Source organism: Scyliorhinus torazame, chromosome 28, assembly GCF_047496885.1.
Source record: "Scyliorhinus torazame isolate Kashiwa2021f chromosome 28, sScyTor2.1, whole genome shotgun sequence".
In the NCBI taxonomy this organism is placed as follows: Eukaryota; Metazoa; Chordata; class Chondrichthyes; order Carcharhiniformes; family Scyliorhinidae; genus Scyliorhinus; species Scyliorhinus torazame.
This window is the reverse complement of record NC_092734.1, coordinates 29624491-29651141: the sequence shown is the minus strand read 5'-3', so window position 1 is coordinate 29651141 and position 26651 is coordinate 29624491. Positions and strand designations below refer to the sequence as shown.

Genomic DNA, 26651 nt, shown 5'->3' with positions numbered 1-26651 from the left:
GGCTGGGCATGGGGGAAAGGGACCCGGGCGGGGGCCTCCGGTTTAAGCCGGCCAGTGAATGGGAGTGAGGTGGGGGGAGGGGCTGCGGCCATCGGAGCCTGGCAGAACAGGGTCCGAGTGGTCTAGCCGGGGTGGAAAGTTGGGGGGAAGGAACCGAGGTTGGGGGGGAGAAGTTTTACAAGAGGCAGTGGACGGGAGGAGCTGGAGACTGGGGGGGGGGGGGGGGGGGGGGGGGGTGTTTACAACTCTTGGCTATCAAGTACGGTACTCTTTCAGGGGTTGGATGGCGTTGAGTGTGGGGGGGGAGGGGGAGTGGACTCTATAGGTCAATGGTGACCATGGGCGGTCCCGGACTCCTTTTTCTTTTTCTCCTTTGTCTTTTTGTTGCCACCGTGGGAGGGTTTGGTTTATTGGATGCGTATATTGACAGGTGGGCCGTTGTTTGGGGTGGTGGGAGGATGGGATCGTTGGTATTGTTTAGGGGATTGATTTTGTATTTGTCACCGTTTACTGTTTGTGGGAGGGGTGTAAACTTTGAAGGAAAACGTGAAAATGGAGAATAAAAACATTATTAAAAAAAGAAAAAAAAGTGGCATCTTGGCACAGTTCTTAATGGGCAAAAAATCAGCAGAGGGCACATTTGGCAGCTTCAAATAGATTTCATGAGGGTGGTTAATGTGGGGAAGAAAACACTTCACACAGTTTCGGAAGTGTTTATTCAACGTTTGAGTCTGTGACTACTTGTTGGGGCGAAGCAATGGAGACATTTTAATAATTGAATCCCCACAGATGGGATAAATCCACAGAAATTGGCAAATACAAACTTACCCACATAGCCCCAGCAGGGCCGACAGAGGCCCATTTGTCAGGAGCTTCTCAAGCTGCTGTGGGTGCTACAACCTCTTTCCGGAACCATCTAAATGCAGTTCCGCAAATCAGCGGAATTAAAAATTAATTCACGGAATGCAGGCCTAGGCCCATCATTAATTTCCCATCCCTAATTGCCCTCGAGAAGGTGGTGGCGAGCTGCCTTCTTGAACCGCTGCAGTCCATGTGGTGTAGGTACACCCCCAGTGCTGTTAGGGAGGCAGTTCCAGGTGAGTGGCTTGGGAGGGGAACTTGCAAGTGGTGGTGTTCCCCATGTGTCCGCTGACCTCGTCCTTCCGGGTGGCAGAGGTGGCAGGTTTGTAAGAGGGTTGTCTGAGGAGTCTTGGTGAGTTCCTGCAGCGTATCTTGCCAGCGACTAGAGGGGGTGAATGGTTGCGCATGGGGTGCCAATCAAGAAGACTGCAATGTTCTGGATGGTGTCGGGCGTATTGAGTGTTGCACTCATCCAGGCAAGTGGGGAGTATTCCATCGCACTCCTGACTTGTGCCTTGTAGATGGACAGGCTTTGGGGGGTCAGGAGGTGAGTTACTCACCCCAGGATTCCTAGCCTCTGACCTGCTCTTGCAGCCACATTTGATAACATTCATGTTGAAGAAGTTGCTCCAGTACTGGAAATTCTACGTAAACGTTTAACTGGGTCCTAAATGACAGGCTTATTGAGTGGATTTACTGCTGCCTGACAGTCAATAGTTCACTGTTTAGGAGGAACTTCCCACATTTTAGCTCTCAGTCTGTGTACACCTGCAAGGGAACGGTTCCCTGAAGCTATCAGTCTCGGGCTGTTGGAGGAACACAGGGCAGGATTCTCCCATTTTGTCCACGCCAGTAGAAACGCCGTCGCGTTTCTCGACGGCGTGAACGGGCCGCTGGGAGTACTGATTCTGGCCCCTACTGGGGGGCCAGCACGGCGCTGGAGCGGTCCGCGCCACTCCAGCCTCCCATCCCGGCGCCAACTGTGCGCTGCGGGATCCGCGCATGGCGTAGTTCAGGGGCCGGCGCGGAAGAAAATAGGCCCTGGGAGCGAGAGGCCGGCCCGCCGATCGGTTGGCCCCGATCGCAGGCCAGGCCCCATCGGAGGCCCCACCCCCCAGGTCGGAGCCCCCCCCCAGTCAGAGCCCACCCCCCAGGTCGGAGCCCCCCCCCCCCCCCCCCAGGTCGGAGCCCCCCCCCCCCTCCCCTCGACAGGCCGCCCCCCTCCCCGACCCTGCGCGCAGAGTCCCTGCCGGCTGCGACCAGGTGTGGACGGCGCCAGCGGGATTCCGCCTTCTCAGAGCGGCCGCTCGCCCCGTCCGGGCCGGAGAATCGTACAGCGGCCCGCGACCGGCGCCGCGCCAAACGCGGAGAATCGCGTGCTGGCGTCAGGGCAGCGTGAATCCCGCCCAGAGTTCTCAAGTTCCCATTAACTCTGACCTTACCTGGCTGGATGGTGTTCCGAGTGCAGAATACCCTGCAGTTTTTCTGTGATGTATTTGGATGGTTCAGATTCAATTTCCCCAACAGACAGCAAGATATTTTTCAATTCCATGTCTGAGGGCTGGTTATTGAGAATCACATCGAGTGCCGCCAGTCGAACGCCAGCCCCGTAGCGATTACTGCTCTGGTGAAAAATCCTGTTCATCCGCTTCTTCACCTAATTGTCAAGAAGTGAAATCAGGCCGCCAGCATCATAATGGGCGCGATTTAATGCTGCGTTCTGCGTAAGCAAGAACGCAACATGCCCGTTAAATAGCGGCAGAGGCCAATAACGAGAAACATGCCGGGCACCGGTCCGTTCATGATCGAACCGCTTCCCTCGGCAAATCCGGATCGTGCCTTAACATGGCGAGAAACCAATAATCACCACTTCAGGCCAATCTCCATATAATTAATGGGAGCGATTCCCTATCTAATGGCCTCCATGATCGAACGCCCTCCCCAGCAAGTGGTCACGTGACACCGATTAGTGGTGTAGACCCGAGGAGCTGAGTAGCCATCTTCGCTCACAAGCAAAGAGCCCGGGGGCACTGGGGTTGCTGCCTCGGTGCTCAGTGGGGGTGGAGGAACCACTGTGGGGGGGGGGGGGGGGGGCAGCCTCAGTCAGGGTGGGCTGCCATGAGGGGGCTGGTGGATGGAGGTGGGGGTGGCCGTCCATGGTCTCGGCTGGGATGGGGGGGGGGGCGGGTCTAATCGCCCGCGGGTTCGGCCTGCTTCAGTATCTGAGGAGTCGCGAGTGCCACTGGCATTGTGCAATCATTAGCGAACATCCCCACTTCTGACCCGATGGTGGAAGGAAGGTCACCGATGAAGCAGCTGAGGACGGTCGGGCCTCGGACAGCTAGCTGGCCAAAGAGGAAGGTTTTGAGGAGCAGCTTATAGAAGGGGAGAGAGAGGCGGAGAGCTTGTGGGAGCGAATTCCAGACCGCAGTCCTGAGCTGCAGAAGGCATGGCCACGAGTGTTGGAATTGGAGAGGCCAGAATTGGAAGAGTGGAAATCTCATCGGATTGGAGAGCTGAAGGAAGTTACAGGCATATGGAGGAGCAAAGTCACGGAGAGACTTGAAAACAGGGGTGAGAATTCAACATTGAGAGACCTTTGTCGGCTGGGAGGCAGTATGGGTCAGCGAACACAAGGCGAACAGTCCTGGGATGAATCAGGGACTGGGTAGCAGGGATCTACATGAACCCAAGTCTATGGAGAGTGGAAGTGGGAAGGTGTAATAACCTGCACAGGACTCATCCACCTGGGGATGATTGTTCCCCGTGTTCAATTGGACTGAGTTAACCCAGCACTAGTATAAAAGGCAGGCAGCTGTAGAGCCAGCTAAAAAGGAAGGAGGACCCGGTGAAAGGGAACCGGGCCCTGTGCATGTATGACACTGTTGCTGAAATAAAGGACTTTTAAGAAGCTCGTTGGACTCCCCTGGCTTTATCACAGAAGGGTAGCCCAGAGAGCGTTGGAATAATTGAGTCTGGAGGTATTTAAAGTGTGGATGAGGGTTTCAGTAGCAGATGAGCTGGGGTAGAGACGGGTTCGGACAATGGGAGGCCGAGTGGCTGACTGGCTCCTTTCGGTTGCCCAGAAATGAAGGAAGACCCCATTGTGTATGGCATTACCTCCTGGGTGATATAGACACTTGGAAAACGCTGCAATGCAGTCACAGCAAAGGCCACCACCGAACTTGACTGCCACTCTGTATATTTTAACAGAAGTGGGACAGTTTCTGGGAGTAGTGCATTCTTAAGGGCGAGGAGGTACATCTTTACATCCGCCTCTTCTGTCGCCGCGTTCAACCCATCCAGGATCACTTTCTTTGCAACCTCAACATCCTGTGAACAATCACAAAAGTGAGCTAGAGTTAGGCATCGACATGCTTGGCTGCACATTTGTACTCCTCCCATCTCCCCTCGCCCTGCCAGTTCACACCCCAGAAAGAAAGTAGTGAGGCGTGCCAGATAGACCAAAAGACGCTGGAGTAGAAAGAGGCAATTTGGCCCATCGAGTCTGTTCCACCATTCATGACTGATCCGATACAATAATCTTCAACTCACCTTATCCTCATAACCCTTGATTCCACTTGGTAGCCATGATGTGGAGATGCCGGCGTTGGACTGGGGTGGGCACAGGAAGAAGTCTTACAACACCAGGTTAAAGTCCAACAGGTTTATTTGGGATCAGGTGAAGGGGCTACGCTCCGAAAGCTTGTGATTCCAAATAAACCTGTTGGACTTTAACCTGGTGTTGTAAGACTTCTTACTGTGTCCTTGGTAAAACAGAGCCTGAATATTGCAGGAAAGAGAGACACGTGTTGCTGAAGCTTTTCGTCTTGTATGCATCAGGACAAACACAAGAATGCCAAATTTCAAACAGTCGCAACAATCTATACTACACGAGAAAAGTGTGCTGACTGATTGACATGGTGACGCTGATCGATTGATTGATTGATTGAAGGGTTGCAATGAAGAAAGCATTGGGGAACATAAAGCTCCCGAATCTCCATGGTAATGTCTTGGCCAATCAGAATTGACTTGCCAAATCAATCAGCACCCCTTTCCCCCTGTAGGATAAATTGTTGCAATCGTTTGAAATTTGGTATTCTAAAGCTTGATCTGATGAGTGAAAGACCAAAAGCTTCAGCAACATGGCTTTTCAGCGATAACATTTATAATTGTACCTTTTCTGACCTCAGGATGTGTCGTTACTGTTGGAATGTGGGAAACATGGCAGCCAATTTGTACACAGCAAGCTCCCACAAACAGCAATGAACAATCATAACGACAAGATAAATTTGTCACGGTGTTTGTTGAAAGACGAACATTGGCCAGGACACCGGAGAAAACACCCCTGGCTCTTCTTCAAAAGGCTGCCATGGGACCTTTCCCACTGGCCCAAGAGGGCGAAAGGGGCCTTGGTTCAAGGTTGCATTTGAAAGACAGAATCTCCAATCGTGCACTGAAATATCACCCTGGATTTGGTGCGCGAGTCTTGAGAATGGGGTTTAACACACAATCTTCTGATGCAAAGGCGGCAATGCTGCCTGAGCCACTAGGAAGTTAATGATGGGAATATTTGTCAGCAAAATGCTACTTAGCAGCTCCAGAGTAACAATTATTGGCCAACCTTGAGATATGAGTTTAATATGTCACCTAGCCCTGTCCCGCAAGTTGTTAAGGAATAAAATATTAAGTTATTAAGGAATAAAATGAGGAGACAAATCACAGCTAGCAATTTGTTGATCATTTGTTTTTTGTGTTTTTGTTTTCATTTTAAAAATAAATTTAGAGTACCCAATTCATTTCTTTCCAATGAAGGGGTAATTTACCCTGCACATCTTTTCGGTTGTGGGGGTGAGACCCACGCAGACACGGGGAGAATGTGCAAACTCCTCGCGGAGAGTGACCCAGAGCCGGGATCGAACCCGGGCCCTCGGTGCCGTGAGGCAGCAGTGCTAACCACTGCGCCACCGTGCTGCCCCCACTGATGATTTGTAACATTACATCCACAATGCCGCAGTAATTTGTAGCACAATCACAATGCGAATCGATAGCCCATTGGCTATTTGCGTTTTGAAGGTTCGCTTTGGCACCGTCCCAGCTGTTTGCAGGAATGGTTCCAGAGTTGGGAAACTTCAGTTATGAGGTCTGATTGGAGAGGACGGGACTGTTCTCCTTGGAGAGTGCAAGGCTAAAAGGAGATTTAGTGTCCAATATCACGAGAGGGCTGGACAGAGTACACAGGGAGAAACTGATCCCCGCTCGGAACAGGGTCACGAACGAAGATTTAACATGATTTTCAAAAGAAGCAAATACGTTGAGAAAACACTTTTCCACCCAGCGAGTTGTTGGGGTCTGGAATGCACGGCCTGGAAGTGTGGGGGAGGCAGGTTCAATCGAGGCGTTTAAGAGGGCATTGGATGATTATTTGAATAGACACAATGGGCAGGGGTTCGCAGAAAAGGCAGGGCAACGGCACTGAGTCGCGATGCTCATTTGGAGAGCCGGTGCAGACACGATGGGCCGAATGGCCTCCTTCTACGGCGTAACAATTCTGTGACCTGAGACAGAAGGTCAATGATTCAAGTGCCCACTCCAGACACTCGAGTATGTATAAGCCAGACTGTCACATTGGCGCAGTACTGAGGGTATGCTGCACTGTTGGGGGCACAGTTTCTTTTTGGAAGCCCTGTCATGTGGATATAAAAGATCCCGGAGCACCATTTGAAGAGGCGTGTGTGTGCATGTGCATGTGTGTGTGTGTGTGCGTGTGTGTGTGGAGGGGGCTCTCCAAATTTCTTGGACAACGTGGGAACGAGAGAGACTCGCGGTTGGTGTGTTGCCTCCCAGGTGCCAGGGTGTGTGATGTCTCGGATCGTGTTTTCGGGATCCTTAAGGGGGAGGGGGAGCAGCCCCAAGTCGTGGTCCACATAGGTACCAACGACATAGGTAGGAAAAGGGATAGGGATGTAAGGCAGGAATTCAGGGAGCTAGGGTGGAAACTTAGATCTAGGACAAACAGAGTTATTATCTCTGGGTTGTTACCCGTGCCACGTGATAGCGAGACGAGGAATAGGGAAAGAGAGGAGTTGAACGCGTGGCTATAGGGATGGTGCAGGAGGGAGGGTTTCAGATTTCTGGATAATTGGGGCTCATTCAGGGGTCGGTGGGACCTCTACAAACGGGATGGTCTACACCTGGACCAGAGGGGTACCAATATCCTGGGGGGGGAAATCTGCTATTGCTCTTCGGGAGGGTTTAAACTAGTTCAGCAGGGGCTTGGGAACCTGAATTGTAGCTCCAGTATACAGGAGGTTGAGAGTAGTGAGGTCATGAGTAAGGTTTTAAAGTTGCAGGAGTGTGCCGGCAGGCAGGAAGGTGGTTTAAAGTGTGTCTTCTTCAATGTCAGGAGCATCCGGAATAAGGTGGGTGAACTTGCGGCATGGGTTGGTACCTGGGACTTCGATGTTGTGGCCATTTCGGAGACATGGATAGAGCAGGGATAGGAATGGTTGTTGCAGGTGCCGGGGTTTAGATATTTCAGTAAGCTCAGGGAAGGTGGTAAAAGAGGGGGACGGGTGGCATTGTTAGTCAAGGACAGTATTACAGTGGCAGAAAGGACATTTGATGAGGACTCGTCGATTGAGGTAGTATGGGCTGAGGTTAGAAACAGGAAAGGAGAGGTCACCCTGTTCGGGGTTTTCTATAGGCCTCCGAAAAGTTCCAGAGATGTAGAGGAAAGGATTGCAAAGATGATTTTGGATAGGAGCGAAAGCAACAGGGTAGTTGTTATGGGGGACTTTAACTTTCCAAATATTGACTGGAAACGCTATAGTTTGAGTACTTTAGATGGGTCCGTTTTTGTCCAATGTGTGCAGGAGGGTTTCCTGACACAGTATGTAGATAGGCCAACGAGAGGCGAGGCCGTATTGGATTTGGTACTGGGTAATGAACCAGGACAGGTGTTAGATTTGGAGGTAGGTGAGCACTTTGGTGATAGTGACCACAATTCGATTGCGTTTACTTTAGTGATGGAAAGGGATAGGTATATACCGCAGGGCAAGAGTTATATCTGGGGGAAAGGCAATTATGATGCGATGAGGCAAGACTTAGGATGCATCAGATGGAGAGGAAAACTGCAGGGGATGGGCACAATGGAAATGTGGAGCTTGTTCAAGGAACAGCTACTGCGTGTCCTTGATAAGTATGTACCTGTCAGGCAGGGAGGAAGTGGTCGAGCGAGGGAACCGTGGTTTACTAAGGCAGTCAAAACACTTGTCAAGAAGAAGAAGGAGGCTTATGTAAAGATGAGACATGAAGGTTCAGTAAGGGCACTCGAGAGTTACAAGTTAGCTAGGAAGGACCTAAAGAGAGAGCTAAGAAGAGCCAGGAGGGGACATGAGAAGTCTTTGGCAGGTAGGATCAAGGATAACCCTAACTCTTTCTATAGATATGTCAGGAATAAAAGAATAACTAGGGTAAGAGTAGGGCCAGTCAAGGACAGTAGTGGGAGGTTGTGCGTGGAGTCCGAGGCGATAGGAGAGGTGCTAAATGAATATTTTTCGTCAGTATTCACACAGGAAAAAGACAATGTTGTCGAGGAGAATACTGAGATTCAGGCTACTAGACTAGAAGGGCTTGAGGTTCATAAGGAGGAGGTGTTAACAGTTCTGGAAAGGGTGAAAATAGATAAGTCCCCTGGGCCGGATGGGATTTATCCTAGGATTCTCTGGGAAGCTAGGGAGGAGATTGCTGAGCCTTTGGCTTTGATCTTTAAGTCATCTTTGTCAATAGGAAGATAACAAATGTTGTCCCCTTGTTCAAGAAGGGGAGTAGAGACAACCCCGGTAACTATAGACCAGTGAGCCTTACTTCTGTTGTGGGCAAAATCTTGGAAAGGTTTATAAGAGATAGGATGTATAATCATCTGGAAAGGAATAATTTGATTAGACATAGTCAACACGGTTTTGTGAAGGGTAGGTTGTGCCTCACAAACCTTATTGAGTTCTTTGAGAAGGTTACCAAACAGGTGGATGAGGGTAAAGCAGTTGATGTGGTGTATATGGATTTCAGTAAAGCGTTTGATAAGGTTCCCCACGGTAGGCTACTGCAGAAAATAAGGAGGCATGGAATTCAGGGTGATTTAGCAGTTTGGATCAGAAATTGACTAGCTGGAAGAAGACAAAGGGTGGTGGTTGATGGGAAATGTTCAGACTGGAGTCCAGTTACTAGTGGTGTACCACAAGGATCTGTTTTGGGGCCACTGCTGTTTGTCATTTTTATAAATGACCTGGAGGAGGGCGTAGAAGGATGGGTGAGTAAATTTGCAGATGACACTAAAGTTGGTGGAGTTGAGGACAGTGCGGAAGGATGTTACAAGTTACAGAGGGACATAGATAAGCTGCAGCGCTGGGCTGAGAGGTGGCAAATGGAGTTGAATGCAGAAAAGTGTGAAGTGATTCATTTTGGAAGGAATAACAGGAAGACAGAGTACTGGGCTAATGGTAAGATTCTTGGCAGTGTGGATGAGCAGAGAGATCTCGGTGTCCATGTACATAGATCCCTGAAAGTTGCCACTCAGGTTGAGAGGGTTGTTAAGAAGGCGTACGGTGTGTTAGCTTTTATTGGTAGAGGGATTGAGTTTCGGAGCCATGAGGTTATGTTGCAGCTGTACAAAACTCTGGTGCGGCCGCATTTGGAGTATTGCGTGCAATTCTGGTCGCCGCATTATAGGAAGGATGTGGAAGCATTGGAAAGGGTGCAGAGGAGATTTACCAGAATGTTGCCTGGTATGGAGGGAAGATCTTATGAGGAAAGGCTGAGGGACTTAAAAGTCTGTTTTCGTTAGAGAGAAGAAGGTTAAGAGGTGACTTAATTGAGGCATACAAGATGATCAGAGGATTGGATAGAGTGGACAGTGAGAGCCTTTTTCCTCGGATGGTGATGTCTAGCACAAGGGGACAGAGCTTTAAATTGAGGGGAGATAGATATAAGACAGATGTCAGAGGTAGGTTCTTTACTCAGAGAGTAGTAAGGGCGTGGAATGCCCTGCCTGAAACAGTAGTGGACTCGCCAACACTAAGGGCATTCAAATGGTCATTGGATAGACATATGGACGATAAGGGAATAGTGTAGATGGGCTTTAGAGTGGTTTCACAGGTCGGCGCAACATCGAGGGCCGTAGGGCCTGTACTGCGCTGTAATGTTCTATGTTCTATGTTCTAACATTCATCCCACAACAACATCTCCAAAACAGATGACATGGTCAATTACCACATTGCCGTTTGTGCGACGCCACTGTCTACAAATTGGTAACTATATATCCCCCCGACTTTACAACACTGATCACACTTCTAGATACACCATTGAGTGTAAGGCACTCTGGGAAACCTTGATGTTGGGAAAGGCGCTATATAAATGCAAGTCTTTATTCTCTGGTTAGACTAGGGGAGGCAGTGCTGTTTAGTTATCTTTCGCAAGGGATTATTCTTCCTTTGTGCAGCTAAGTTGGCCTTGCTCAACGCCGCAGGAGAGTCCGCAATTCGACCAAACCTCGCCTGCTTTCGGTGGGGTGGAGGTACGCTACTCGCTGTAAAGTGAAAATCGCTTATTGTCACAAGTAGGCTTCAAATGAAGTTACTGTGAAAAGCCCCTAGTCGCCACATTCCGGCGCCTGTTCGGGGAGGCTGGTACGGGAATTGAACCGTGCTGCTGGCCTGCCTTGGTCTGCTTTCAAAGCCAGCGATTTAGCCCAGTGTGCTAAACCAGTACTTTGGGTTATAAAGAGGGTGCAACATAAATGGAATTATTTATTTCTTGTCAAGTGGAAACGCAATGACAGGCACTCGGTGCAAGGAGACTTGATGGTGAATTATCAATCTGCACCTTAGCAGTTCACCAATGGCACTGGAGCTACTAACCTGGAGATTACACAGGTTCCTCTGACACAGCTTCCGAATTACTGCTCCGATTACTGAAATGGTCGTCTCCCGGATTTCCCTGCTGCCGATCTTCCCCCGGAGTTTAGCCTGCGACGGAAGGACACCAGTCGGATTAACGTTCCCAGTGCTGGGAAAACAACCCCTGGCGAGCTGCGCCCTCTGAGGGTGGGATTTTCCAGCTGCCCCCCCCCCCCGACCTGCTTTCCGACGGGCAGAGGCGGGTGGCCGTTGTCTGCCGGCGGCACCTTCCGGCCCCACCGATGTCTGCGACGCTTTGCGTGTCTCGCCCCTCCCGGGGCCGGGGAGCCCACCGCGGTGGGCAGGGGGCTGTAGGGCGTTGCCGCTGGTGAGAGCAGGTAAATCCCGCCCCACGTTCTGTAGGAGAACCATAATGGGCTCAAAACATTAATTCGGGTTTTCTCTCTCTCCACAGACGCTGCCGGAACCTTCCGCCATTTTGTGTTTTTAATTCAGATCTCCACCATCCAGGGGGTCTTGCTTTTAATTTGCTCCCTAAGCGGGAACACAGGCACTCACAGTTTATTGGCAATCAAAATGAACAAGTGGAAAATTACAGACAGTTGTGCCTTAACCTCCAGAATCCAAAGTCTTTATATTAATGAAACCTTCTGGACTTTCCATACAATTCCTACAGTGCAGAAGGAGGCCATTCAGCCCATCGGGTCTGCACCGACTCTTCGAAAGAGCACCTTACCTGGGCTCGCTTTCCTGCCCCATCCCCATAACCCCGTGCATTGACCATAGCCAATCCACCTAATCCACACTTCTTTGGACTGTGGGAGGAAACCGGAGCATCCGGAGGAAACCCACGCAGACACGGGGAGAAAGTGCAGACTCCGCACATAGAGTCACCCGAGGCCGGAATTGAACTCAGGACCCTGGCGCTGTGAAGGCAGCAGTGCTAACCCCTGGACCACCGCGCTGCCTGACACTGTGTATGGTTCTCAAGCCAGGAAACTCTGCTGGCAACAGGGCTAGCAAGAAAACAGTCCTTTACCGGCCCTGCAGCATGCTCTGCCAAGAGCAGGGTAGAATGATTTAAATGAACTGACCTCATATTATTGGGCAAGGACAGCTTCCCGTGCTCAGGCACACAGTACCATCTAGCATTGTGCCAGGGTTACTCACCCTGTGAGGCGTGATTCATACATACCAGCAATATGTGTAAAAGCTCCTTGGTTGGGTTTGAAGAGAAGGCACTGGCATACAGGAAAGTCCGCTGCTGAGAAATCTGTGTTTCCTTGGTGAAATCCAGATATTCCGAGAGTGCACTGAGCGACGATTCCGTCTGTGTCGCCGTCACCGAGTCAATCAGGAAGGAGCTGGAAAAAGTCACAGAGGGTTAAGAACCTTTTAGTGCGTTACAAACAACTGAAACTTTCTCGCCGACTTGCAATTAGGTTTCGATCGCAAGCAGGTAGCCATCTCTGAAAGCGGAGCATGAATAATAAACACAACATCTTCCCGATGGGGTGGGGCGTCCGGATCCAGGGGTCGCAGTCGGAGGATATGGGATAGGACTGAGATGAGGAGAGATTTCTTCAGTCAGAGAGTGGTCGGCCCGTGAAATTCTTTACCGCAGAAAGCAGTTGAGGCCAAAACCATGTATGTGTTCAAGAAGAAGTTAGATTTAGCTCTTGGGGTGAAGGGGTTCAAAGGATATAGGGGGGGATAGTGGGAACAGGAAACTGTGTTGGACGATCGGCTATGATCAGAATGAATGGTGGAGCAGGCTCGAGGGGCCGAATGGCCTCCTCCTGCTCCTATTTTCTATGTTTCTAGAATCATAGAATTTACAGTGCAGAAGGAGGCCATTCGGCCCATCGAGGATGCACCGGCTCTTGGAAAGAGCACCCTACCCAAGCCCGCACCTCCGCCCTATTCCCATAACCCAGTAATCCCGCCCAACACTAAGGGCAATTTTGGACACTAAGAGGCAATTTAGCATGGCCAATCCACCTAACCTGCACATCTTTGGATTGTGGGAGGAAACCGGAGCACCCGGAGGAAACCCACGCACACACGGGGAGAACGTGCAGGCTCCGCACAGTCATTGACCTAAGCCGGGAATCGAACCTGGGACCCTGGAGCTGTGAAGCAACAGTGCTAACCACTATGCTACCGTGCTGCCTTCTAACCTGGCATATTTACAGTATTAAATGGGGGGGTGAAAATTCTCTCATCCATTTCCTGCCACACTTTCAGAATCACATTTTGCAAAACTGGAAGATCGCAGCCAATGAGGTACCATCAATTAGCATCAACCGATGGTCAATGGCTCCACAAAAGTGACATCAGTGACCAAAGGTTAGATGCTGAGAGGTTGTTTCCCCTTGTGAGAGAGTCTAGGACCAGAGGGCAGCATCTCAGAGTAAGGGGGTCGCCCATTTAAGACAGAGATGAGGAGGAATTTCTTCTCTCAGAGGAGAGTGAATCTGTGGAATTCTTTACCGCAGAGAGCTGTAGAGGCTGGGTCGTTAAGTATGTTCAAGGCCGAGAGAGACAGAGTTTTAATCAGTGAGGGGATCGGGGGTTATGGGGATAAGGCGGGAAAGTGGAGTTGAGGATTAATGACATCAGATCAGTCATGATCTCATAGAATGGCGGAGCAGACTCGATGGGCCGAGTGGCCGACTTCTGCTCCCACACCTTATGGTCCTATGAGAGGGAAACCTGCTGAGAATTTTTTCTGGTGGATCTAACTAGTAGAACAGATAAGGGGGAACCGGTGTAGTTAGATCTTCAGAAAGCTCTTGTAAAGGTCTCACACAAGAGGTTACTTTACAAAATTAGAGCTCTCGGGATTTTTTTTTTTGGGGGGGGGGGAATATACTGACATGGGTTAAGGACAGGTTAAGGGACAAAACAGAGAGTAGGAATAAATGGGTCATTTTCAGGTTGACAAGGGTGGTACCAGAATGATCAGTGTTTGGGCCCCAGCGACGTACAATCTGTATCAATGACTTGGATGCCTTGTCTCATATCTTCTGTCTTTGCGTTTGTATTGATGAGGCACCAGACAAGGGAAAAGCTTCCGATATTATGCTTTGTTAAACTGGAGGTGAGAACACGCTTGCCCAAGGGAAAGGTGATTCCCGAGCGGGTGTAGATTTCCAGTCACAAAAGCAACGTGGAGCGTTGACTCACATCTCAGTGGCAGCTGCCTTCTTCAGCACATTCAGTATGTCAACCTTCTTTGCTTCTCTCAGCAGCTGAACAAAAGCCAGGAATGTCCTTGTGGTGGATATTTGAGACACGTCCTGTAGGTCAGTGTTTTTATTGAGGCTTTTAAAATAGTCACTCGCCTGAAAGAGAATCAGAGAAATCTTTTGTTGTGGGTTTTTGTCAGTCGCTGCCTAATAAACCGTATTAACCCCGATCTCCTTATTAATCAACCGTATTAACACCGATCTCCTTATTAATCAACCGTATTAACCCCGATCTCCTTATTAATCAACCGTATTAACCCCGATCCCCTTATTAATCAACCGTATTAACACCGATCCCCTTATTAATCAACCGTATTAACCCCGATCTCCTTATTAATCAACCTTATTAACCCCGATCCCCTTATTAATCAACCGTATTAACACCGATCCTCTTATTAATCAACCGTATTAACCCCGATCCCCTAATTAATCAACCGTATTAACACCGATCCCCTTATTAATCAACCGTATTAACCCCGATCCCCTTATTAATCAACAGTATTAACCCCGATCCCCATTTTTAATCAACCGTATTAACACTGATCCCCTTATTAATCAACCGTATTAACACTGATCTCATTAATCAACCGTATTAACCCCGATCCCCTTATTAATCAACAGTATTAACCCCGATCCCCATTTTTAATCAACCGTATTAACACTGATCCCCTTATTAATCAACCGTATTAACACCGATCCCCTTATTAATCAACCGTATTAACACTGATCTCATTAATCAACCGTATTAACACCGATCCCCTTATTAATCAACCGTATTAACACTGATCCCCTTATTAATCAACCGTATTAACACCGATCCCCTTATTAATCAACCGTATTAACACTGATCCCCTTATTAATCGACCGTATTAACACCGATCCCCTTATTAATCAACCGTATTAACACCGATCCTCTTATTAATCAACAGTATTAACCCCGATCCCCATTTTTAATCAACCGTGTTAACACTGATCCCCTTATTAATCAACCGTATTAACACCGATCCCCTTATTAATCAACCGTATTAACACTGATCTCATTAATCAACCGTATTAACACCGATCCCCTTATTAATCAACCGTATTAACACTGATCCCCTTATTAATCAACCGTATTAACACCGATCCCCTTACTAATCAAACGTATTAACACCGATCCCCTTATTAATCAACCGTATTAACACTGATCTCATTAATCAACCGTATTAACCCCGATCCCCTTATTAATCAACAGTATTAACACCGATCACCTTATTAATCAACCGTATTAACACTGATCCCCTTATTAACCAACCATATTAATACCGATCCCCTTATTAATCAACTGTATTAACACCGATCCTCTTATTAATCAACCGTATTAACACCGATCCTCTTATTAATCAACCGTATTAACCCCAATCGCCTTATTAATCAACCGTATTAACACCGATCCTCTTATTAATCAACCGTATTAACACCGATCCTCTTATTAATCAACCGTATTAACACTGATCCCCTTATTAATCAACCGTATTAACCCCAATCCCCTTATTAATCAACCGTATTAACACCGATCCTCTTATTAATCAACCGTATTAACACCGATCCTCTTATTAATCAACCGTATTAACCCCAATCCCCTTATTAATCAACCGTATTAACACCGATCCTCTTATTAATCAACCGTATTAACACCGATCCTCTTATTAATCAACCGTATTAACACTGATCCCCTTATTAATCAACCGTATTAACCCCAATCCCCTTATTAATCAACCGTATTAACACCGATCCTCTTATTAATCAACCATATTAACACCGATCCTCTTATTAATCAACCGTATTAACCCCAATCCCCTTATTAATCAACCGTATTAACACCGATCCTCTTATTAATCAACCGTATTAACACCGATCCTCTTATTAATCAACCGTATTAACACTGATCCCCTTATTAATCAACCGTATTAACCCCAATCCCCTTATTAATCAACCGTATTAACACTGATCCCCTTATTAATCAACCGTATTAACACCGATCCCCTTACTAATCAACTGTGTTAACACCGATCCCCTTATTAATCAAACTTATTAACCCCAATCCCCTTATTAATCAACCGTATTAACACCGATCCTCTTATTAATCAACCGTATTAACCCCGATCCCCTTATTAATCAACCGTATTAACACCGATCCCCTTATTAATCAACCGTATTAACCCCGATCCCCTTATTAATCAACCGTATTAACACTGATCCCCTTATTAATCAACCGTATTAACCCCAATCCCCTTATTAATCAACCGTATTAACACTGATCCCCTTATTAATCAACCGTATTAACCCCAATCCCCTTATTAATCAACCGTATTAACACCGATCCTCTTATTAATCAACCGTATTAACACCGATCCTCTTATTAATCAACCGTATTAACCCCGATCCCCTTATTAATCAACCGTATTAACACCGATCCTCTTATTAATCAACCGTATTAACCCCAATCCCCTTATTAATCAACCGTATTAACACCGATCCCCTTATTAATCAACCGTATTAACCCCAATCCCCTTATTAATCAACCGTATTAACACCGGTCCTCTTATTAATTAACCGTATTAACCCCAATCCCCTTATTAATCACCCGTATTAACACCGATCCCCTTATTTATCAACCGTATTAACCCCAATCCCCTTATTAATCAACCGTATTAACCCCAATCCCCTTATTAATCAACCGTATTAACCCCGATCCCCTTATTAATCAACCGTATTAACACCGATCCCCTTATTAATCAACCGTATTAACACCGATCCCCTTATTTATCAACCGTATTAACCCCGATCCCGTTATTAATCAACCGTATTAACACCGATCCCCTTATTAATCAACCGTATTAACTCCGATCCCGTTATTAATCAACCGTATTAACCCCGATCCCCTTATTAATCAACCGTATTAACCCCGATCCCCATTTTTAATCAACCGTATTAACACTGATCCCCTTATTAATCAACCGTATTAACCCCGATCCCCTTATTAATCAACCGTATTAACCCCGATCCCGTTATTAATCAACCGTATTAAACCCGATCCCCTTATTAATCAACCGCATTAACCCCGATCCCCTTATTAATCAACTGTATTAACACCGATCCCCTTATTAATCAACCGTATTAACACTGATCCCCTTATTAATCAACCGTATTAACACCAATCCCCTTACTAATCAACTGTATTAACACCGATCCTCTTACTAATCAACCGTATTAACACCGATCCCCTTACTAATCAAACGTATTAACACCAATCCCCTTACTAATCAACCGTATTAACACCGATCCCCTTATTAATCAACCGTATTAACACTGATCCCCTTACTAATCAACTGTATTAACACCGATCCTCTTACTAATCAACCGTATTAACACCGATCCCCTAATTAATCAACCGTATTAACACCGATCCCCTTATTAATCAACCGTATTAACACTGATCTCATTAATCAACCGTATTAACACCGATCCCCTTATTAATCAACCGTATTAACACCAATCCTCTTATTAATCAACCGTATTAACACCGATCCTCTTATTAATCAACCGTATTAACACTGATCCCCTTATTAATCAACCGTATTAACACCGATCCCCTTACTAATCAACTGTATTAACCCCAATCCCCTTATTAATCAACCGTATTAACACCAATCCCCTTATTAATCAACCATATTAACACTGATCCCCTTATTAATCAACCGTATTAACCCCAATCCCCTTATTAATCAACCGTATTAACACCGATCCTCTTATTAATCAACCGTATTAACACTGATCCCCTTATTAATCAACCGTATTAACACCGATCCCCTTACTAATCAACTGTATTAACACCGATCCTCTTATTAATCAACCGTATTAACCCCGATCCCCTTATTATTCAACCGTATTAACACCGATCCTCTTATTAATCAACCGTATTAACCCCAATCCCCTTATTAATCAACCGTATTAACCCCAATCCCCTTATTAATCAACCGTATTAACACCGATCCCCTTATTAATCAACCGTATTAACACTGATCCCCTTATTAATCGACCGTATTAACACCGCCCCTTACTAATCAACTGTATTAACACCGATCCTCTTATTAATCAGCCGTATTAACACCGATCCCCTTACTAATCAAACGTATTAACACCGATCCCCTTATTAATCAATCGTATTAACACTGATCTCATTAATCAACCGTATTAACCCCGATCCCCTTATTAATCAACAGTATTAACACCGATCCCCTTATTAATCAACTGTATTAACACCGATCCTCTTATTAATCAACCGTATTAACACCGATCCTCTTATTAATCAACCGTATTAACCCCAATCCCCTTATTAATCAACCGTATTAACACCGATCCCCTTATTAATCAACAGTATTAACACCGATCCCCTTATTAATCAACCCTATTAACACTGATCCCCTTATTAACCAACCGTATTAACACCGATCCCCTTATTAATCAACTGTATTAACACCGATCCTCTTATTAATCAACCGTATTAACACCGATCCTCTTATTAATCAACCGTATTAACCCCAATCCCCTTATTAATCAACCGTATTAACACCGATCCTCTTATTAATCAACCGTATTAACACCGATCCTCTTATTAATCAACCGTATTAACACTGATCCCCTTATTAATCAACCGTATTAACCCCAATCCCCTTATTAATCAACCGTATTAACACCGATCCTCTTATTAATCAACCGTATTAACACCGATCCTCTTATTAATCAACCGTATTAACCCTAATCCCCTTATTAATCAACCGTATTAACACCGATCCTCTTATTAATTAACCGTATTAACACCGATCCTCTTATTAATCAACCGTATTAACACTGATCCCCTTATTAATCAACCGTATTAACCCCAATCCCCTTATTAATCAACCGTATTAACACCGATCCTCTTATTAATCAACCGTATTAACACCGGTCCTCTTATTAATCAACCGTATTAACCCCAATCCCCTTATTAATCAACCGTATTAACACCGATCCTCTTATTAATCAACCGTATTAACACTGATCCCCTTATTAATCAACCGTATTAACACCGATCCCCTTACTAATCAACTGTGTTAACACCGATCCCCTTATTAATCAACCTTATTAACCCCAATCCCCTTATTAATCAACCGTATTAACACCGATCCTCTTATTAATCAACCGTATTAACCCCTATCCCCTTATTAATCAACCGTATTAACACCGATCCTCTTATTAATCAACCGTATTAACCCCGATCCCCTTATTAATCAACCGTATTAACACCGATCCCCTTATTAATCAACCGTATTAACCCCAATCCTCTTATTAATCAACCGTATTAACACCGGTCCTCTTATTAATTAACCGTATTAACCCCAATCCCCTTATTAATCACCCGTATTAACACCGATCCCCTTATTTATCAACCGTATTAACCCCAATCCCCTTATTAATCACCCGTATTAACCCCGATCCCCTTATTAATCAACCGTATTAACCCCGATCCCCTTATTAATCAACCGTATTAACACCAATCCCCTTATTAATCAACCGTATTAACACCGATCCCCTTATTTATCAACCGTATTAACCCCGATCCCGTTATTAATCAACCGTATTAACACCGATCCCCTTATTAATCAACCGTATTAACCCCGATCCCATTATTAATCAACCGTATTAACCCCAATCCCCTTATTAATCAACCGTATTAACCCCGATCCCCATTTTTAATCAACCGTATTAACACTGATCCCCTTATTAATCAACCGTATTAACCCCGATCCCCTAATTAATCAACCGTATTAACCCCGATCCCGTTATTAATCAACCGTATTAACCCCGATCCCCTTATTAATCAACCGTATTAACCCCGATCCCCTTATTAATCAACCGTATTAACACCGATCCCCTTATTAATCAACCGTATTAACACTGATCCCCTTATTAATCAACCGTATTAACACCAATCCCCTTACTAATCAACTGTATTAACACCGATCCTCTTACGAATCAACCGTATTAACACCGATCCCCTTACTAATCAAACGTATTAACACCAATCCCCTTACTAATCAACTGTATTAACACCGATCCTCTTACTAATCAACCGTATTAACACCGATCCCCTTATTAATCAACCGTATTAACACTGATCCCCTTACTAATCAACTGTATTAACACCGATCCTCTTACTAATCAACCGTATTAACACCGATCCCCTAATTAAGCAACCGTATTAACACCGATCCCCTTATTAATCAACCGTATTAACACTGATCTCATTAATCAACCGTATTAACCCCGATCCCCTTATTAATCAACCGTATTAACACCGATCCTCTTATTAATCAACCGTATTAACACCGATCCTCTTATTAATCAACCGTATTAACACTGATCCCCTTATTAATCAACCGTATTAACACCGATCCCCTTACTAATCAACTGTATTAACCCCAATCCCCTTATTAATCAACCGTGTTAACACCAATCCCCTTATTAATCAACCATATTAACACTGATCCCCTTATTAATTAACCGTATTAACCCCAATCCCCTTATTAATCAACCGTATTAACACCGATCCTCTTATTAATCAACCGTATTAACACTGATCCCCTTATTAATCAACCGTATTAACACCGATCCCCTTACTAATCAACTGTATTAACACCGATCCTCTTATTAATCAACCGTATTAACCCCGATCCCCTTATTATTCAACCGTATTAACACCGATCCTCTTATTAATCAACCGTATTAACCCCAATCCCCTTATTAATCAACCGTATTAACCCCAATCCCCTTATTAATCAACCGTATTAACCCCAATCCCCTTATTAATCAACTGTATTAACACCGATCCTCTTATTAATCAACAGTATTAACCCCAATCCCCTTATTAATCACCCGTATTAACAACGATCCCCTTATTTAGCAACCGTATTAACCCCGATCCTCTTATTAATCAACCGTATTCACACCGATCCCCTTATTAACCAACCGTGTTAACACCGATCCCCTTATTAATTTTTTTTTTATTAGACACCCATATTAATCCCCTCCATCAACAGAACGATAAAATGCACATTATCTGGAGGTTGCTGTGTGGGGGAGCTTACTGTGCGGCAGCGCAGACATTTTGAAAGTACGCTGACTGTCGGGGCTATGGGTTTTCCTGTGGCCATTAAGGGCCCTACGGAAATGCAAGTCTTCCTCTTTCATAGCCATTGGATTTATGTCCAGAACTGGCGTTGCTCGCTTGATACAGTCTGGAGATGACATATGCTTCAAAGAGGGGGGAGGGGGGTGGAGGGGATAGGAGTTTAATCATTTCAAAGTCATACCTTTTGCCCTCACTTTATAGTTCAACACGGTGGTACAGTGGTTAGCACCGCTCGTCTCACAGCACTAGGGACCCGGGTTCGATTCCGGCCTCAGGTGGCTGTCTGTTTAGAGTCAGCACGTCCTCCCCGTGTGTGCGTGGGTTTCCTCCGGATGCTCCGGTTTCCTCCCACAGTCCGAAGATCTGCAGGTTAGGTGGATTGGCCTTGCTCAATCTGCGGGGTTACGGGGATAGGGCGGCAGAGTAGACCTCGGTAGGGTGCTCTTTCAGAGGGTCAGCGCAGACACGGTGGGCCGAATGGCCTCCTTCTGCACTGTGGGGATTCTATGGATATAGAACAGTTTGGACAGTGAAGTTGATGAGTGTGGAGATGAGAGGTGTGCAGCTAAAGCACTGCAGCACCACCATTGGTGGGAAGATGGAATTACAGTAAGCCTTGTCCACCCCACTGTTACCGCGAGGCTTGACTATTCCAACTCCCTCCTGGTTGGACTCCCATCTCCCACCCACAATATATATCAGCTCATTGCAAACTTTCACGTCCCGTTCAGCCATCACTCCCCCTTCGTGATCACAGACCTACATCCCAATTGAGAGATGGCTGAGATTTTATCATTCTCGTCCTGTTTTTCAAATCCTTGCATTGTCTGACACCGCCTGGAATCATAGAATTTACAGTGCAGAAGGAGGCCATTCGGCCCATCGGGTCTGCACCGGCCCTTGGAAAGACTTCCCTGCCCAAACCCGCACCTCCACCCTATCCCCATAACCCAACCTAACCTTTTTGGACACTAAGGGGCAATTTAGTGTGGCCAATCCACCTAACCCGCGCATCTTTGGTCTGTGGGAGGAAACCGGAGCACCCGGACGAAACCCACGCACACACAAGGAAAACGTGCAGACTCCACACAGCCAGTGACCCAAGCCAGGACTCGAGCCTGGGACCCTGGAGCTGGGAATCAGCAGTGCTAACCACTGAGCTACAGTGCCGTTTTCCCCCCCCACCCCCTCCCCCCACCTCTCTAGCCTCTTCCCAGGATACAATCCTCCGATATACCAATGTTCATCCAACCCTGACTTCCTGACCATCCCGCAATTTAATCTCCTACCGCAGCACACTGCTGTCTAGGCCGTAAACTCTGAAATTCCCTCCGGAAACTTCGCCACTTTACGATCTCTTTGAAAAGCACCGAAAAACCTCTTTGATCAAACCCTAAAATCGCAAGTGGCTCAGTGTCAAACTTTATTTGATGCAGTTCCTGTGGAAACCGTTTAGGTGCTACATGAATGGCAGCTGTTGTTGCCATTGCTGTGACAAGTTTACCTGGCAAAATTGCCCCTTAGTATCCCAGGATGTGCAGTTCAGGTGGGCCGACGGGGGTAGGGTGAGGGAGTGGGCCTCAGTAGGGTGCTCTTTCAGAGGGTCAGTGCGGACTCAATGGGCCGAATGGCCTTCTTCTATAATGTAGGGATTCTATGGTATTCACCCATACCTGATCCATGTTATTGTCACGCTGAAAATGGCTATGTGAGAATATTCTGGATCATTAGTGCCGTGTCATGCTCCTCGTGTGCCATGTGGGAGCTCAGGGACACGTCTACTGTCCCTGGCTCCTTCACGTGCAAGAAGTGTGTCCAGTTGCAGCTCCTGTTAGACTGCTTGACAGCTCTGGAGCTGCGGATGGACTCACTTTGGAGCATCCGCGATGCTGAGGACGTCGTGGATAGCACGTTTAGCGAGTTGGTCACACCGCAGGTGAAAGGTACTGAGGGAGATAGAAAATGGGTGACCAAAAGACAGAGCAAGAGTAGGAAGGCAGTGCAGGTGTCCCCTGCGGTCATCTCCCTGCAAAACAGATATACCGCTTTGGATACTGTTGAGGGAGATGGCTCACCAGGGGAAGGCGGCAGCAGCCAGGTTCATGGCACCGTGGCTGGCTCTGCTGCGCAGCTGGGCAGGAAGAAGCATGGCAGGGCTATAGTGATAGGGGACTCAATCGTAAGGGGAATAGACAGGCGGTTCTGCGGACACAATCGAGACTCCAGGATGGTATGTTCCCTCCCAGGTTCAAGGGTCAAGGATGTCTCGGAGTGGCTGCAGGACATTCTGGGGGGGGGGGGGTGAACAGCCAGCTGTCGTGGTGCACATAGGCGCCAACGATATAGGTAAAACAGGTTGAGGTCCTACAAGCTGAATTCAGGGAATTATGAGTTAAACTAAAAAGTAGGACCACAAAGGTAGTAATCTCAGGATTGCTACCAGTGCCACGAGCTAGTCAGAGTAGGAATGTCAGGATAGATAGGATGAATGTGTGGCTTGAGAGATGGTGCAAGAGGGAGGGATTCAAATTCCTGGGGCATTGGAACCGGTTCTGGGGGAGGTGGGACCAGTACAAACCGGAAGGTCTGCACCTGGGCGGGACTGGAACCGATGTCCTGGGGGGGGGGGGGGGGGTTTGCTAGAGCTGTTGGGGTGGGTTTAAACTAATGTGGCAGGGGGGTCCAATGTAGGAAGTCAGAGGGAAGTAAAACGGGGCCAGAAACAAAAAGCAGTAAGGGGGAAAAGTGTAAGGCAGAGAAGCCATAGTCAAAAATCAAAAATTGCCACAGTACAGGGTACAGTGACTGAGGAGGGTGTGAAAAGGGAGGTGGCCAATGCAGGATTGAGGGTGTTGTACCTAAATGCGCGCAGTATACGGAACAAGGTAAATGAGCTTGTTGTGCACATTGAAATTGGCCGGTACGATGTTGTAGGCATCACAGAGACGTGGCTGCAAGGGGATCAAGGCTGGGATCTAAATATCCAAGGATATATGTCCTATCGAAAGGACAGGCAGATGGGCAAAGGGGGCGGGGTTGCATTGTTAGTAAGGAATGAAGTTAAATCAATAGTAAGGAGCGATATAGGATCAGGAGGCATAGAATCTCTGTAGGTAGAGTTGAGGAATTGCAAAGGTAAAAAGACCCTGATGGGAGTTATGTACAGGCCCCCTAGCAGTCGTCAGGATGTGGGGCAGAAAGTAAATCAGGAGATAGAAAAGGCATGTAAAAAAGGCAATATTACAATAATCATGGTGGACTTCAATATGCGGGTGGACTGGGAAAATCAGGTTGGTAGTTGATCCCAAGTAATGGAATTTGTGGAATGTCTAAGAGATGGCTTTTAGGGGCAGCTGGTGACAGAGTCTACTAGGGAACAGGCAATTCTGGATTTGGTTATGTGTAATGAGGCAGACTTGATTAGGGAACTTAAGGTGAAGGAACCCTTGGGGAGTAGTGACCACAATATTATAGAATTTACCCTGCAGTTTGAGAGGGAAAAGCTGCAATCAGATGTAACGGTATTGCAATTAAATAAGGGTAACTACAAAGACATGAGGGAGGAGCTGGCCACAGTTGATTGGAGAAGGAGCCTTGCAGGGAAGACAGTGGAACAGCAATGGCAGGAGTTTTGGGGGGTTATTAGGGAGGCACAACATAAATTCATCCCAAGGAGGAGGAAACATGCTGAGGGAAGGACAAGGCATCCATGGCTGACGAGAGATGTCAAGGACAGCATAAAGGCTAAGGAAAAAGCATACAAAATGGCGAGGATTAGTGGGAAACCAGAGGATTGGGAAGCCTTTAAAAGCGAGCAGAGGACAACTAAAAAAGCAATAAGGGGGGAGAAGATGAAGTACGAGTGCAAGCTCGCTAGTAATATAAAGGAAGATAGGAAGAGGTTTTTTCAATATATAAAAGGTAAGAGAGAGGCAAAAATAGACTTTGGACCACTAGAAAATGTGGCTGGAGAAGTAATAATAGGAAACAAAGAAATGGCAGATGAACTGAATAGTTACTTTGCATCAGTCTTCACGGTGGAAGACACCAGTGGGATGCCAGAGCTCCAGGAGAACCAGGGGGCAGAGGTGAGTGCAGTGGCCATTACTAAGGAGAAGGTTCTGGGGAAATTGAAAGGTCTGGTGAAGGTGGATAAGTCACCTGGACCGGATGGACTACACCCCAGCATCCTAAAAGAGATAGCTGAGGAAATTGTGGAGGCATTAGTGATGATCTTTCAGGAATCACTGGAGGCAGGAAGGGTCCCAGAGGACTGGAAGGTGGCTAATGTAACACCACTGCTTAAGAAGTGAGGGAGGCAGAAGATGGGAAATTATAGGCCGGTTAGCCTGACTTTGGTTATTGGTACGATTTTAGAGTCTGCTATTAAAGATGAGATCGCAAAGCACTTGGAAGTGCATGGTAAAATAGGACTGAGTCAGCACGGCTTTGTCAAAGGAAGGTCGTGTCTGACAAATCTGTTCGAGTTCTTTGAGGAGGTAACAAGCAAGTTAGCAAAGGAGAATCAGTGGACATGATTTATTTAGATTTCCAGAAGGCCTTTGACAAGGTGCCACATGGGAGACTGTTAAATAAGTTAAGAGCTCATGGTGTTCAGGGTAAGATCCTGGCATGGATAGAGGATTGGCTGACTGGCAGAAGGCAAAGAGTGGGGATAAAGGGCTCTTTTTCAGGATGGCAGCCGGTGACTAGTGGTGTGCCTCAGGGATCTGTGCTGGACCACAACTTTTATAATATACATTAATGATCTGGAAGAAGGTACTGAAGGCACTGTTGCTAAGTTTGCAGATGATACAACGATCTGTAGAGGGACAGGTAGTATTGAGGAAGAAAGGGGGCTGCAGAAGGACTTGGACAAGCTAGAAGAGTGGGCAATGAAGTGGCAAATCAAATGCAATGTGGAAAAGTGTGAGGTTATGCACTTTGGAAGGAGGAATCTAGGCATAGACTATTTTCTAAATGGGGAAATGCTTCGGAAACAGAAGCACAAAGGGACTTGGGAGTCCTTGTTCATGATTCTCTTAAGGTTAATGTGCAGGTTCAATCGGCAGTTAAGAAGGCAAATGCAATGTTAGCATTCATGTCAAGAGGGCTAGAATACAACAGCAGGAATGTACTTCTGAGGCTGTATAAGGCTCTGGTCAGACCCCATTTGGAGTATTGTGAGCAGTTTTGAGCCCCATATCTAAGGAAGGATGTGCTGGCCTCGGAAAGGGTCCAGAGGAGGTTCACAAGAATGATCCCTGGAATGAGGAACTTGTCATATGAGGAACGTTTGAGGACTCTGGGTCTGTACTCGTTGGAGTTTAGAAGGATGAGAGGGGATCTTATTGAAACGTACAAGATACTGCGAGGCCTGGATAGAGTGGACGTGGAGAGGATGTTTCC

At 46.7% G+C, this 26651-nt stretch overlaps 1 protein-coding gene across 2 annotated transcripts in view; it reads right to left on the bottom strand.

The window, feature by feature from the left end:
* The window catches only part of LOC140403637 (microsomal triglyceride transfer protein-like), an 88597-nt gene that overhangs the window by 21350 nt on the left and 40596 nt on the right, over positions 1-26651 (bottom strand). For both annotated transcript variants that reach the window (XM_072491783.1, XM_072491784.1), the window contains exons 8-12: positions 13968-14125; positions 11974-12142; positions 10779-10886; positions 3982-4194; positions 2304-2518 (exon numbers count right to left, since the gene is read on the bottom strand). In XM_072491783.1, the coding sequence (XP_072347884.1) occupies positions 2304-2518; positions 3982-4194; positions 10779-10886; positions 11974-12142; positions 13968-14125 (863 nt within the window). The remainder of the gene's footprint in view (positions 1-2303; positions 2519-3981; positions 4195-10778; positions 10887-11973; positions 12143-13967; positions 14126-26651) is intronic.